The following is an 11,490-nucleotide window of genomic DNA, read 5'->3' as shown; positions in this document are numbered from 1 at the left end:
TCGGACCGCACCGCGCGCACGGGAGCCCCGCCGCCAACCGGGGGCTGGGCGGCCGCACCCAGCGGGCGCTGCACAGCCCGGCCCGGCCCGAGGCCGCGCAGGGCCCCGAGCGCCGCCGCCTCCCCCCCGCGCTGAGGGGGCCCCGCCGGGCCCGGTCCCCGCCGCTCACCCGCCCGCGGCCGCCCCGCGCCGCGCCCCGCTCAGTTCCGCCGGCGGCCCGGAAACGCGTCCGGCAGCGCCACGGCCCCGCCGCCGCCCCCAGCTCCCGGCGGGCCCCGCGGCCGGCGCGCGCTGTCGCCGTGGCAGCCGGGGCCGTGAGGGGCCGTGAGGGGCCGTGAGGGAGCCGCCAGGGGCCCGGCGGTGCCGCGGGGCCATGGCGCAGGCGGCGCTGGGCGCGGCGGGGCTGCACTTCGACGAGCTGAACAAGCTGCGCGTCCTGGACCCCGAGGTGGCGCAGCAGACGGCGCAGCTCCGCGAGGAGTGCAAGGCCTTCGTGGACAGTAAGTGCCCCGCCCGCACCCCGCCGGCACCCGCGGGGCGCCGCGCTGCCCTCACGGCCCGCCCGCCTTGTCCTTGGCAGGGATCGTGGAGTTCCAGAAAATAGTGGGCAGCCTAATCGAACTCGTGGACCAGCTGGCAAAAGCTGCCGAAAGCGAGAAGATGAAGGTACCGTGCGGTTACCGCTGTCCTGTCACGGACTGCGGGAGCTGAGCCAGCCTCCCCCCCCTCCCGCACTGCCACCGGCCGTCCCTGCCCCTGCCCCTGTCCTGTCACACGGCTGTCACCGCCTGTCTGCACCGTGAAGGCAGGCAGGCCCCGGGCAGCTGATGTAAACATCTGAAAACTTTCACAGAGTATCGCGGTACTCCCCATTTAACAATCCCGCCGTTGCTGCTCACCTATATGTCTGCACATAACTAGGTAGTGTGTTCCAGTCACTTCCTACTAGCAGAACACAGTCATTGAGGCTTGAGGGGCTCAGTGAGAAGGAAGTAGGCTGCCTGAAGATCAAATCAATAAAAATCTCAGTAACTACCTCTGAATTTTTCGTTCTGTATTTCTACGTGTCACCAAGCGTTATTTTTTTCCTCATGTTACTGTGGAAGCAGAAATGAAGTCTCAAATGCCTTGATCTGCCCAACCGCTACAGGGACTGTCTGCCTGCTCCACCAGCCATTTATTGTTAAGATGATGCCCTCTTTTTTGCTAGCATGGCTGAAACACTTCAACTTGCTGGTAGTGAAAGGGGTTAAAAAAAAGTCCATGTACAACAGCATCACTGAACGTCTGTTTTGACAGGCCATTGGTGCACGAAATTTGCTGAAGTCTATAGCAAAACAAAGAGAAGCTCAGGAGCAGCAACTTCAGGCTCTAATAGCTGAGAAAAAGATGCAGTTGGAAAGGTAAGTGTTCTATTAAATACTTCTTAGGCATTGATTTAATGGCTTGAAAAGAAAGCAGTGTAGCATACGAGAGAAATCGCGCAGTTAGACTGGAAAGTTGTTCTTGCTGTCTGTGCTTGGCTGCAGGATGCTGTCTGAAAACAGCCTGCCTACAGCTAAGGTACGTCCTGCACAGAGCACACACGGAACGAAGCAGAGCCGTTTGCGTGGCAAACATAAGGCCCTGACTGCCACTTATTGAGAGTTCATTTCTAACTGATTTTTTACAGCTAAAAGAACAAAGGTGGCCTGAGCTCATGAAGTTGAAGAAATTAATAAAAGTAACAGAGTGACGTGTCTGACTTCTAAAGACAGTTTAGAACTGCAAAGTCTTAATTCATGCTACCATTGCTTTAAAGATGACTTATATGCCTAGCCTAAGCTTCCTTTACCTCAGACAAATGAGCATTGTGCTAAATCATCAGCTGGTAACCTTTTTTTTCTCTTTCAGGTACCGAATAGAGTATGAGACTCTGTGTAAGATTGAAGCAGACCAGAACGAATTCATTGACCAATTCATTTTTCAGAAATAGAAGACTTTTAAAAAAATAATAATTTGGAGCATTCCAGAATCCTGAGAATTTAAAAAATATGCAATTTTTCACTGTGTATGAATGAATAGATGGTTTGTACAAATGAAAGTGTCTCTTAACACAGTGTGAAATACACTAGAAGTGGCAATAAGGAGGGCTTTCTAACAGATGTAAAGACTGTTCTGTCCTTTGATTTTTATAAAAATTTTTGTACAGTTAGTAGTTCAAATTATAGTTGAATTAATACTACTGTTCCTATGTTAATGTCTCACTTTTTGAAGTGTACAGCTCTTTCAAAGAAATCGAGAAATAAATTATTGTTTTCGGACTTTCTGGATATACCAGAATTAGTTGTTCCTGCTATGTGATTTCTGAGCTGAACAGTTTACAACTCCCTGGATAGTCATCGTGAAGAATTTCCTATATGTAGTACTTTTCATGTTTATAACAACACACAACAGAGAGAAACAGCAGTAACTTTACCCGTATTGACCAGATTATTTTTCTATCTAGTTAGAAAAAAAAACAACTTACACATAACAGAAGTGATCTATTACAGATACACAAAAAATAATTAGAAAATATAGCAGACTTAAGAAGATTAAACTCTCTGAAATCCATCCATACAGGCAGCAATATTAGAGTAGAATTCTTTCATGAGTTTCAACTATAGAACGTCAAACTGATGAGACAAACCCTTCTAAGTGTATAGCGGCACCAGCAGCATGTAAAAAATATAAATATGAATATGACATTTAAAAACTGAATGCCCATGATTTAAATGTGATCTAAAATCAAGCCTCATGTTGAAGTGCCAGTAGATGCATTTTTTTATCTTGTCTTTAGGCAACCAACTATGGAAATGTTGCCCTTCTCAAAATTTGTGGAGGGTTTAAATTATACACCAGTAAAGTCCTGAAATACATAATGACCGAAAAGCCTGCTCAGTGACCTGTAAGTTTTGCAAGAGTCTCCAAACGTCACTTAGAGATCAGATTAAGAACTTAAACCGAAGTTCCTTTTAGTCATTTCCTTCAGAAGATTAAATGCAATGTGGATGCATTTAGTTATTTCCATACTAGAAGTGATTTCACAGAAGAGAAAAGTTTACAAATCCTTGTTTACAATTACTGAAGTACTTGAAAATCCTCTAGGAAGAAATATGCCTCATTGTCAAACAAAATTAATTTTAATTCAGAAATCCAGATTTTGGCACATTTATCGCTGGCCAGACGTTTACAATTAATCAAAATTACAGCAGAGGAAGAGAAGGTGAAATTTTAAATGAAGGGATGAGAAAGGTAAGGATTATTACATGATTTGAAATGCTTCAAAAGTAGCAGAGAAAAAGATTTTAGCTTTGCAAATTTGTAATCAGTTATGGATTTTGCAGCGTATATTCTTAGAAGACAGATTTCTTACTGAAGTCATCTTGGAAAAAGGCAAGTTGAAAGAAAAGTGTCAGCTGCAGTTTCTACCCCCCACAGGTCCCCATCACACGGTTACACATCAAATGGTTAAAAGTTCGTTTTCCCAGTACAGAAGGACCACACAAAATCGATACTGGGAGCAGAGCTGCTGGATCCCTTAAGCTACGTACGGCCCAGGCACCACAAGGAGCTGCCAGTTCAGGCTTCTGCCAAAGCTGCTCCTGATTAAAGGAGACGTGTAAACTCAAGCCAATTCGAACTTTTCTTGCGGGAGCCTGATGCTCTGGTGAGAGGCGTTGCACTGACAACATGAGACAGGTGTTTGTCCCAGAGGACTAGGGGCTGAATCAAAACAAATACGAATGTTGTGCTTACAACTTCTACAGCAGACTACTTCCTCTTCCTTTTCTCCACTTGGTTGTACTGGGGGCTGTACAGCATGGTAAAAAGAATCAGAAGTGGTATCAGCAAGTAAGGTATGTATATAGATAACAGAATTAGGCGTTCGTGTTGTGTCTGAGGACCCAAATGCTCAGACTTTGAGAAATCATGAAAAAGGATGTGAGCAAGGATAGCAACCAAAGATGTAGCTACATGTGTGGAGTATATAATTGCAGGAGTCCTTATCCATTTGCAACCACCTGTATGGAAGCAAAAAAGAAAACTATTTAAAAGTTTTGAAACAAGCTGAATTTGGTGACTTTAAAGTTAACAATATTATCTGTATCTATCACAGGACAACCATAAGCCATATCAAAAATGTACTAGAAAATAAGTACTAGTAGCAACGCAGAGAAATAATTAAAGCTTTCACGATTAAAACGTCACATGCTCATTCTAAATTTCCACAAAGTTAAAAGTGGTGAGTACACAGGCATGATCCAGAGCTTCACTGACATTGGTAGCTTCCCAGATGTTAACTGTTGATGCTGGTTTCACATAAGTGACTGCCGTTGTAAAGGGTCTATAGTAACAGTTTTTATTTCTGACAGGGCTGCTTCTACTCTTTCTCAGATGAAACTTGCCATGAAAATAGCACTCTGTGGGGTATGTCCCTATAATCACTTAAGACTGATAAAAACTGTCTCTGCAGCCAAAAAGCACTACGCAGAAATGCTGCACAGGACATTTTCTTACACTTTTATACCAACCTTTTATGAAGGCGTACGCTGCAATGGGAAAGAAAGGCAGTTGTAAGAAGGCTTCACAATACATAAATGCCTTAAACCACTCTGGGGGCTGGATCATCATGGGATCTCGAAAGGTGACTGCATACCACTCTAACAACTCCGTCAGCTTAAGAAAAAAGAACACAGCTGCAGATTAATACACTGAATATCAATGGCACAAGGAGAAAAATAATTTTTGGAAAGCAATTGGCACAATTTCCTACCAAAACAAGACCAAAATCACAACAAATCTGCACATTGGCATCAGCAGATACGAATGAACTCTCACCTCTCCCTCCTCCTGCCCCTGCTGGTGCCCATCCAGGGGGCTCAGCGCCTCCCCAGGGGCAGCTGCCCCAGCCGGGCCCCCCAGCGCCTGGCAGTGCGCAGGGCTGGCGGCTCGCTGCACTGCCCGAGTCTGATGGAAGGATTTGGGACTGGGGAGCTGCGGTTAGTTTCCATGACAGAAATGTAAGCTCCAGCACACCTTTAAGTTGGACTTTGAACAGAGAGATATGTATTGAGGCTTGCTAGTTAACTATTAATTAGAAATGGCTTCTCTAATGAAATAATTGTACAGAATGGCAAAAATCAAATGCTCTAAATGTAAAGCTAGTGTGAAGGTACCGATCTCATCCTGATAGCACGAGTCGAACTGATCATCTTCTATTCATTTACCATTTTAATCGTCTTCCACAATTTTATTCAAAACCCAGCAAAGTAGAAATTTTTACTAATAAACGTGGCTGTTGGTCTGCCTGCTCGCATGTGGCAGTGACAGTTCCCGCTCGTGTTTCCTGCAGGCCAGCTGCGTGACCAGAGCCTGGCAGCCCCCAGTGACAGGAGCCCAGCAGCCCCACTGATGGGTGACCGGACCCAGCCGCCCCAGCGCCGTGTGCCGCAGGAACGTTCCACGTGGGCGGCTCTCGCTGGGCCGCTTTGCTTCCCCGCACTGCGAGACCCGCGGCCCGCGTCCCCCACGCAGCGCGAGGGCTGCCGTCCGCACCACGGATTTATCGGGGGCTTTTCCTGCCTGAGCTCGTTGCTGGAGGCGTCCGCGCTGGAAGGAGCAACCCGCGCGCTCAACCAGCTGCTGAGCGTACCGGTAAACTACATCTGTTCTAGTCCCTAGATGGGCGGCTAGACGCAAAACGTAAATCTTGGAATAGCCTGCGAGAGCAATCCGAGCGCTGTTGTAGAAGCACACCGCGCTTCCCACCGGCACCACCGACATTTCTCCACTCCCCCCCCCGCCCAGGACCCCCGGCCCCGACTCACGCTGCGCGGGTAGAGGCCGGCGGCGGGGAGCAGCGGCTGCAGGTCGATGAGCAGCGTGATGGGGACGTGCGACACGAAGTACAGCGCGAACAGCCGCTCCAGCCACCGCGTCCACGCCGCCATCGCCGCACGGCCCCGCCCCGCCCCGCGGCGGAAGCGGCGAGCGGAGGCCGGGGGCCGGAGGGAGGCCGGGGGGTGACGGCCAGAGGCCGCCGGAGCGCTGCGAGGCCCGGCCGGGGCCTCCCCCAGCAGCGGCCCGCCCGGAGCGGAACCAGCCGAGCCCCGCAGGCCGAAGGATTCCTCCCGCCCCCCCCGCTTCTGGCAGGCTGGGCCACCTCCAGGCTGCGCAGCTACGGGAGCTGGAGCTGCCTTTGGCTTAATTTCGCATCTAGCTTGAGCCCGGCTGGACAAAGCGCCCTGGGAAGACGAAGCGTTGGTACCGGCCCGGACAGCCCTCCCGGCGAGGCGTCAGCCCCGATCAGAGCCCAGAGCTCGCGGGGCAGGGTGCTGTGCCAGCAGGCGACGCAGGGCTGAGTCCGCCCTTACGGAGCACAGAAGGTGTCGAAGGTGTACGTGCAGGTCATACAGCTCTTACTGCCTGCAGTCCCGCCTTCCCATTTATGAAGGTCACAAATGGTTTTAATCATTCCCAAGCTGGATTGCAAAAGTATGCAATTTTCCATGAAATTATACCTGACAGAAGAATTTTTAAAAATTATAAAGAACAAACAGATACTCTGTTACCAAAACAAATAAAGCATAAAAAAGATTATTACAAAAATCGCTACCCAGTAAATATTAAAATTATCTGTTCAGTCTGGTAAGCAGTCATAGGATCCTGGCAGGCCAAACAGCAAAGTCCCAAACCCACCACTAAATTGGCTGCTGGAGAAAAGCAGGTTGTTGCTTTTGTAATTTAACTGATTTTCCCTATTCAGTAGTGTACTTCCCAGGAAGTTGATTTTCACAACTTACTTTTCCATAGCAGATCTACTTTAGCTTAGTTCCTTTGCATCACCATCAAGATGTATACATAAATACGTTAGGCCTTCTAACAGTAGGACAGTTCTCTGGCAATTCGTGGATAATTTTGAAAAGTTGTATTTTGCACTTACTGCGCTCTTCTCAAGGCACAATTAATAAACGGAGATGCAGAAGTTAAAGTGGTTAAAACTTGATTACAATCTAGTTCATTTGACAATGGTATCAACAAAGCTTAAAACTGATTAAAATGGAACTCTGAAAACTGCAGTCTACAGTGGATGCTAGATTTTAACCTCGCTGAGAAACAAGCTCTCTCACCAAGCTCATGCTAGAGTATGTGCAGAGATGTATGTGTTCGCTTTAGAAGCTGGACTGTCTTTGGCAGAAGCAGCTCTTAAGAGCTCTCACTTTCATTGGAATCAACTTACATTAAAAATGTAAAATGCAGTAGAGGCTACTGAAAACATTATCATAGCTTTTTTTTTTTTTAAGCTATGTGCACACAATTTTACTTACACATTTGTGCTAATTGTGCCAGTTTTAAACTACTCATTCTGCACAATGCCTTGCCCACATTAATATCAAGACACCCTGGAAGGTTAATGTTCAAAAAGACATTTTACTCTTAATACATTTAAGAACAAAATTAACTCATGAGCCTCTAGCAGTGAGCTCAGAAAATACACTGATGCATAAAGTGAACTTTGCTAATTGTACCATTTATCTGCTCATACCCCGACAAAACTGTGTGTCAAAATGAGAAGACTCAGCAAATGAACCACACCTTTGTTTTCTAGTCTTATGCTGAAGGAGAATCTAACAAACAAAAAATGGCAGTGAGTGAATGGAAAATAGTTCAGCAATTGACAGCCATGAAGCAATAATGACACCAGCATCAGTAGTTCTAAAACATGTTAAAACTTATCTCCTAAGAGTATGAAGACTTGGAAGAAGAGGCATATACCTGAGTCACAGACAGTATCTGTGGCAGCCCTGGGAAGACAGCCCATGCTAAGCTAAGAAGACTTATACTCTTTATATCACTTCAGTTCTTATGAGGTCTTGAGGCTTTAACTACACAGTTCAATTTGTTTAAACAAGTCATACGCACAAAACATGAACATTTTTATTCATATTGTTGCAACACCACTGCATGTTGGATTGTTTCCATTACGAGTATAGAAAAGATAAAAGCATTTGCACTGTAAAAAATGAAACAAACTTGTCAAATAGAGTAAAATCTACACTTGCATGGATGGCTTTCAACCTCTCAAGTGCAAGTCAGCTGCTTGTTTTGATTTAATCAGCAAGTTTTGCCTTTATCCAGGATCAATTTTAAAGAGTAAATGAATATCATTTAAGTCACATATATGTGCATATATATGCCTTTACGCAGATGCGTGTGTAAAGAAATCAAAACCATGCCCGAAAGATGTTATAAACTCTTTTTACTTGTATTCTTTTAGACAGCATTTAATCAAGATTGTAACAATCGAATCTTAAATAAAGGTAGGAGATGAGACAGGAAATAAAGATAACACGCTTCTTTTTCAAATGTCACATTTAATGTTTTCACCACTGTACTTCAAATCTACATTTTACAAAGTGACCAGCAAGTGTGCCACATTAACTGACCAACCTCTGAGATTTTACCTTTCATACCAGTGTCTTCTTGGGCTCTTTTAATTAAACACGTTTCTCATTCAAGTGAATTGAAATGCTTCAGTTGGTTTTATTCTCAGGAGCCTCATAAAAAACAAAGATATTGCACCATCTTTGTTCAGTTATTCAATGTTTGTCTCTTTCACAGCAAATAATTACTTCATTGAAGTTAAAACTTCCAAACATAACTTACTAATAGTCTCCAATTTCAGCTCAGATCACTCGTTGAAAATACTCTGCTAAATACAGATAACTTACAATAACTTTAACAGTTAATTGTCCGTAACAAACACCATGGTTTTTCTCCAGACCAATGTTCAAATTTTAAGACCACCCTTTAATATTTCTTTGTACAGGTGAAAAACAGTCTTCAATTTTCTAGTCTTGTTTTAAATATAAAAGTTGGAAGGGACATTCAAGTTTCAAGTCTCCACACTGAACTTAAAAAAAAAAAAAATCATGTGGAGGTAAACAAACCAAGTTGTATACTCCAGGAGGTAGAGGCCTTCAATTTGTGTTCATATATACATATGCACAGAATTCAGTGTTCCAACAGAAAAAGAATTAGCCAAAAAGTAATAAAAGTTATTTACTACTGTGACATTTCAAGACTTCCACAGCTTTGCCTAAAGACACAAACACAATTAACATAATTCCCTATGTGCTTTTTTTTCCTTTCCTTTTTTTTTTCTCTCAACTGTCCAGTGCAGGAAAAAATTCTCACAAAATTTCACAGACCTAAAATGTGCAAGCTAGTTTCTCTCTATACAGCAATGATGTCAGGGATCTCTGAAATTAGCCCATAAATGGAATTATTTACACACATAGAAGATGCATGCTGGGGGGTTTTTATGTAAGAAAGAGCAGAAAAAACTTCTAATAAAAATAGATTAAATATATATATATATTTATACTGGGTAAGGAAACAGAAGTTTAGTCTCTCCTAGTCACAAACTCATTCTCTCTACTCACAACATCTGATTTTAGAACAGCACACATCACCATCACAGCTCTAGTGAGAAGCTATTTATAGATTGGATCACCAGGTGACATGCCCACCTACCGTGGTCACTGTCATCTGACATGACTTCATGATTGGTCGCAGTCAAGTTTTCTGTATTCCTTAGTTTTAGAAAACCCCAAATCTTCAGGAATGGCTCAATATCAAAATGTCTATCTTTTTGTACAATCTCTCTTTGATTAAAAAAAAAAAAAAAAAGAAAAAAAAGAAAAAAATCCTTCCCAAATTTGGTTCAATTCTGTTTGTTCTGAGCTGAGCCATCACAGCTGCACTAGAATTCATAAAACACGTGCAACTCTGGGTAAAATATTTTCTTCTAAAAGCACAACCACTTTACAAGATTAAAAGTCTAGTACATTTCTAAATATTATTCATATTGTACAAGTAGTGGTTGTTAATTTAAAACTTCATTAGTAAAATTACAGTACAAGCATGATTAACCTCCAGAATTGCAAATCCCAGACTCCAGTGGAAAGCTACATTACATCTTCAGTAGTATATTATCTTCCACTTTACTCCCAAACCAGTGGAGATGGCGGCATCTCAGACGGTTGAGCAACTGTGGAACTAGAATACAAGTGACACAGAAAATCAGTGTTCATTTGCAAAAGCTAATAGACAAGAAAGTTAATGCTTGACCAGTAAGCAAACATTTCAAGTAAGCAAACATTTCATCCCCCAAAAAAGAACAAAACAAAACAAAGATCAACAGGTAACAACACTGATGACTATTTCAGTATACTTTATCTACTTATTTTCTTAACAATTCTTTATCTATAGTTGCCATTCACTTCAATGTTTTTACAGTGCAATTTTACAATCAGAATTCAACTCTTCAATCCCAATTTTTAGACTTAGTCTTGACTACTGTACTTTTCCATATTTACAAAAATATTACTCAAAACTTTTGCACATTTTACTTGAATTCTAAGTATTCATATTCTAAGTATTTGTAAAATTTAAGTGTTCGTATAATTACTTTAAAAATGTAACTACACATATGCTTAAGGCATTTTTTGCAGAATTTATCTATGGACCTCTCTTATCCTCGGAAACTCAAAACAAAAACATTATGGATGTATGAATTCTGTATTAATAATAAATGTGAATTAATATCAGATGTGATTACATACAGTTACCTAATAAAGCTCTTAAAAGCAGCAGACTGAGGGTTGATGCAGAGAGGTACTCTGTTTCCTTTCTGCTGTTCCAAAATGAACTGATGAATTATTTCTGTGAATAGGAGAAAAATAAAAAACAGATGATTACATTAAAGCTTTGTGCTTCAGTTAAATGAAATGCAGACTGGAGGAAAATAAAGCTTCCTTCACCAAAAGTACATGTTAGTAAGGATAAAAGAACTCCAGTTTACCTAGCTCTAATCTGATAGCATACCTCTTACCATGAATTCACACAGAAATTTATGTGCACACTGAAATAAATGCATACAAAATAAAACTGTCAGTCAATACTATAGTACTGAATTGATGATAACCAGTTATAGATTAAATCCCAATTTAAATTATTTCCATCATCTTTTCCAGAAAAGTACCAGAAAGGAGAAAAAAACAAACAACACCTTGCATTGTATATGCATCCAGATTGCATATCCTAACTATATACTACTGAAGGATGGAGCAGGAGGATAAAAGCATATGCAGAGATTAACTACTACTCACCTTTAACCTGACGAACAGAACTGAGGTTCTTTTCAAAAGTGTCATCAAATTTGGGATTAGTGATGGGTTCAAAATCACTAGTATAAACTCTTCCAGTAGATGTGGAAAAACAGCATTTGCACATACAAGTGTGGTATCGCAACCGCCCTTCATCAAGATATGGGTGAGCTAAGGCATCCTTAGCAGATATTCTTTTGGACTGGAACAATGCATTTAAAGAAAATTAAAAAAAAAAAAAAAAAAAGAAGTTAGGGTATCTCCTGAGGTATTGAAACAGTGTAAAGACTCAACA

General features: G+C 42.7%; 3 protein-coding genes across 4 annotated transcripts in view; 1 reads left to right on the top strand and 2 right to left on the bottom strand.

Moving 5' to 3' along the window:
• Positions 1-250: 250 nt before the first annotated feature.
• Positions 251-2,322, top strand: IFT20 (intraflagellar transport 20). Its single transcript, XM_035560925.2, has 4 exons — positions 251-500; positions 581-666; positions 1,300-1,403; positions 1,894-2,322. The coding sequence occupies exons 1-4, from the start codon at positions 374-376 to the stop codon at positions 1,973-1,975; spliced, it is 399 nt and encodes a 132-aa protein (XP_035416818.1). The 5' UTR covers positions 251-373; the 3' UTR covers positions 1,976-2,322.
• Positions 2,323-3,145: 823 nt separating this feature from the next.
• TMEM97 (transmembrane protein 97) lies at positions 3,146-6,043 on the bottom strand. The gene is made up of 3 exons (XM_035560924.2): positions 5,853-6,043; positions 4,557-4,701; positions 3,146-4,046 (listed from the first exon to the last, which is right to left on the bottom strand). Exons 1-3 carry the CDS (start codon positions 5,973-5,975, stop codon positions 3,796-3,798), a joined length of 519 nt encoding a protein of 172 aa, XP_035416817.1. The 5' UTR covers positions 5,976-6,043; the 3' UTR covers positions 3,146-3,795.
• Positions 6,044-8,379: 2,336 nt separating this feature from the next.
• NLK (nemo like kinase) overlaps positions 8,380-11,490 on the bottom strand; it is a 53,025-nt gene continuing 49,914 nt past the window's right edge. The window contains exons 10-12 of one of the 2 annotated variants that reach the window (XM_035560934.2): positions 11,199-11,397; positions 10,659-10,752; positions 8,380-10,086 (exon numbers count right to left, since the gene is read on the bottom strand). In XM_035560934.2, the coding sequence (XP_035416827.1) occupies positions 10,032-10,086; positions 10,659-10,752; positions 11,199-11,397 (348 nt within the window). In that variant the 3' untranslated portion in view covers positions 8,380-10,031. Of the gene's footprint in view, positions 10,087-10,652; positions 10,753-11,198; positions 11,398-11,490 lie in introns of both variants that reach the window. The other variant, XM_035560936.2, reaches the window with a different exon arrangement.

This window comes from Cygnus atratus, chromosome 20 (genome assembly GCF_013377495.2).
Source record: "Cygnus atratus isolate AKBS03 ecotype Queensland, Australia chromosome 20, CAtr_DNAZoo_HiC_assembly, whole genome shotgun sequence".
NCBI lineage: Eukaryota > Metazoa > Chordata > Aves > Anseriformes > Anatidae > Cygnus > Cygnus atratus.
The sequence above is the reverse complement of the archived record's forward strand: the minus strand, read 5'-3'. Positions and strand labels throughout refer to the sequence as shown.

Bases quoted from the DNA above. Each gene is read 5' to 3' on its own strand.
- TMEM97 (XM_035560924.2), bottom strand. From the start codon at position 5,975: ATGGCGGCGTGGACGCGGTGGCTGGAGCGGCTGTTCGCGCTGTACTTC. The intron at 4,702-5,852 runs GTGAGTCGGGGC...TTTTTTCTTAAG, and splicing joins CCGGCCTCTACCCGCGCAGC to CTGACGGAGTTGTTAGAGTG. The intron at 4,047-4,556 runs GTTGGTATAAAA...GCTTCCATACAG, and splicing joins AGCGTACGCCTTCATAAAAG to GTGGTTGCAAATGGATAAGG.
- IFT20 (XM_035560925.2), top strand. From the start codon at position 374: ATGGCGCAGGCGGCGCTGGGCGCGGCGGGGCTGCACTTCGACGAGCTG. The intron at 501-580 runs GTAAGTGCCCCG...TGTCCTTGGCAG, and splicing joins GTGCAAGGCCTTCGTGGACA to GGATCGTGGAGTTCCAGAAA. The intron at 1,404-1,893 runs GTAAGTGTTCTA...TTTCTCTTTCAG, and splicing joins AAAAAGATGCAGTTGGAAAG to GTACCGAATAGAGTATGAGA.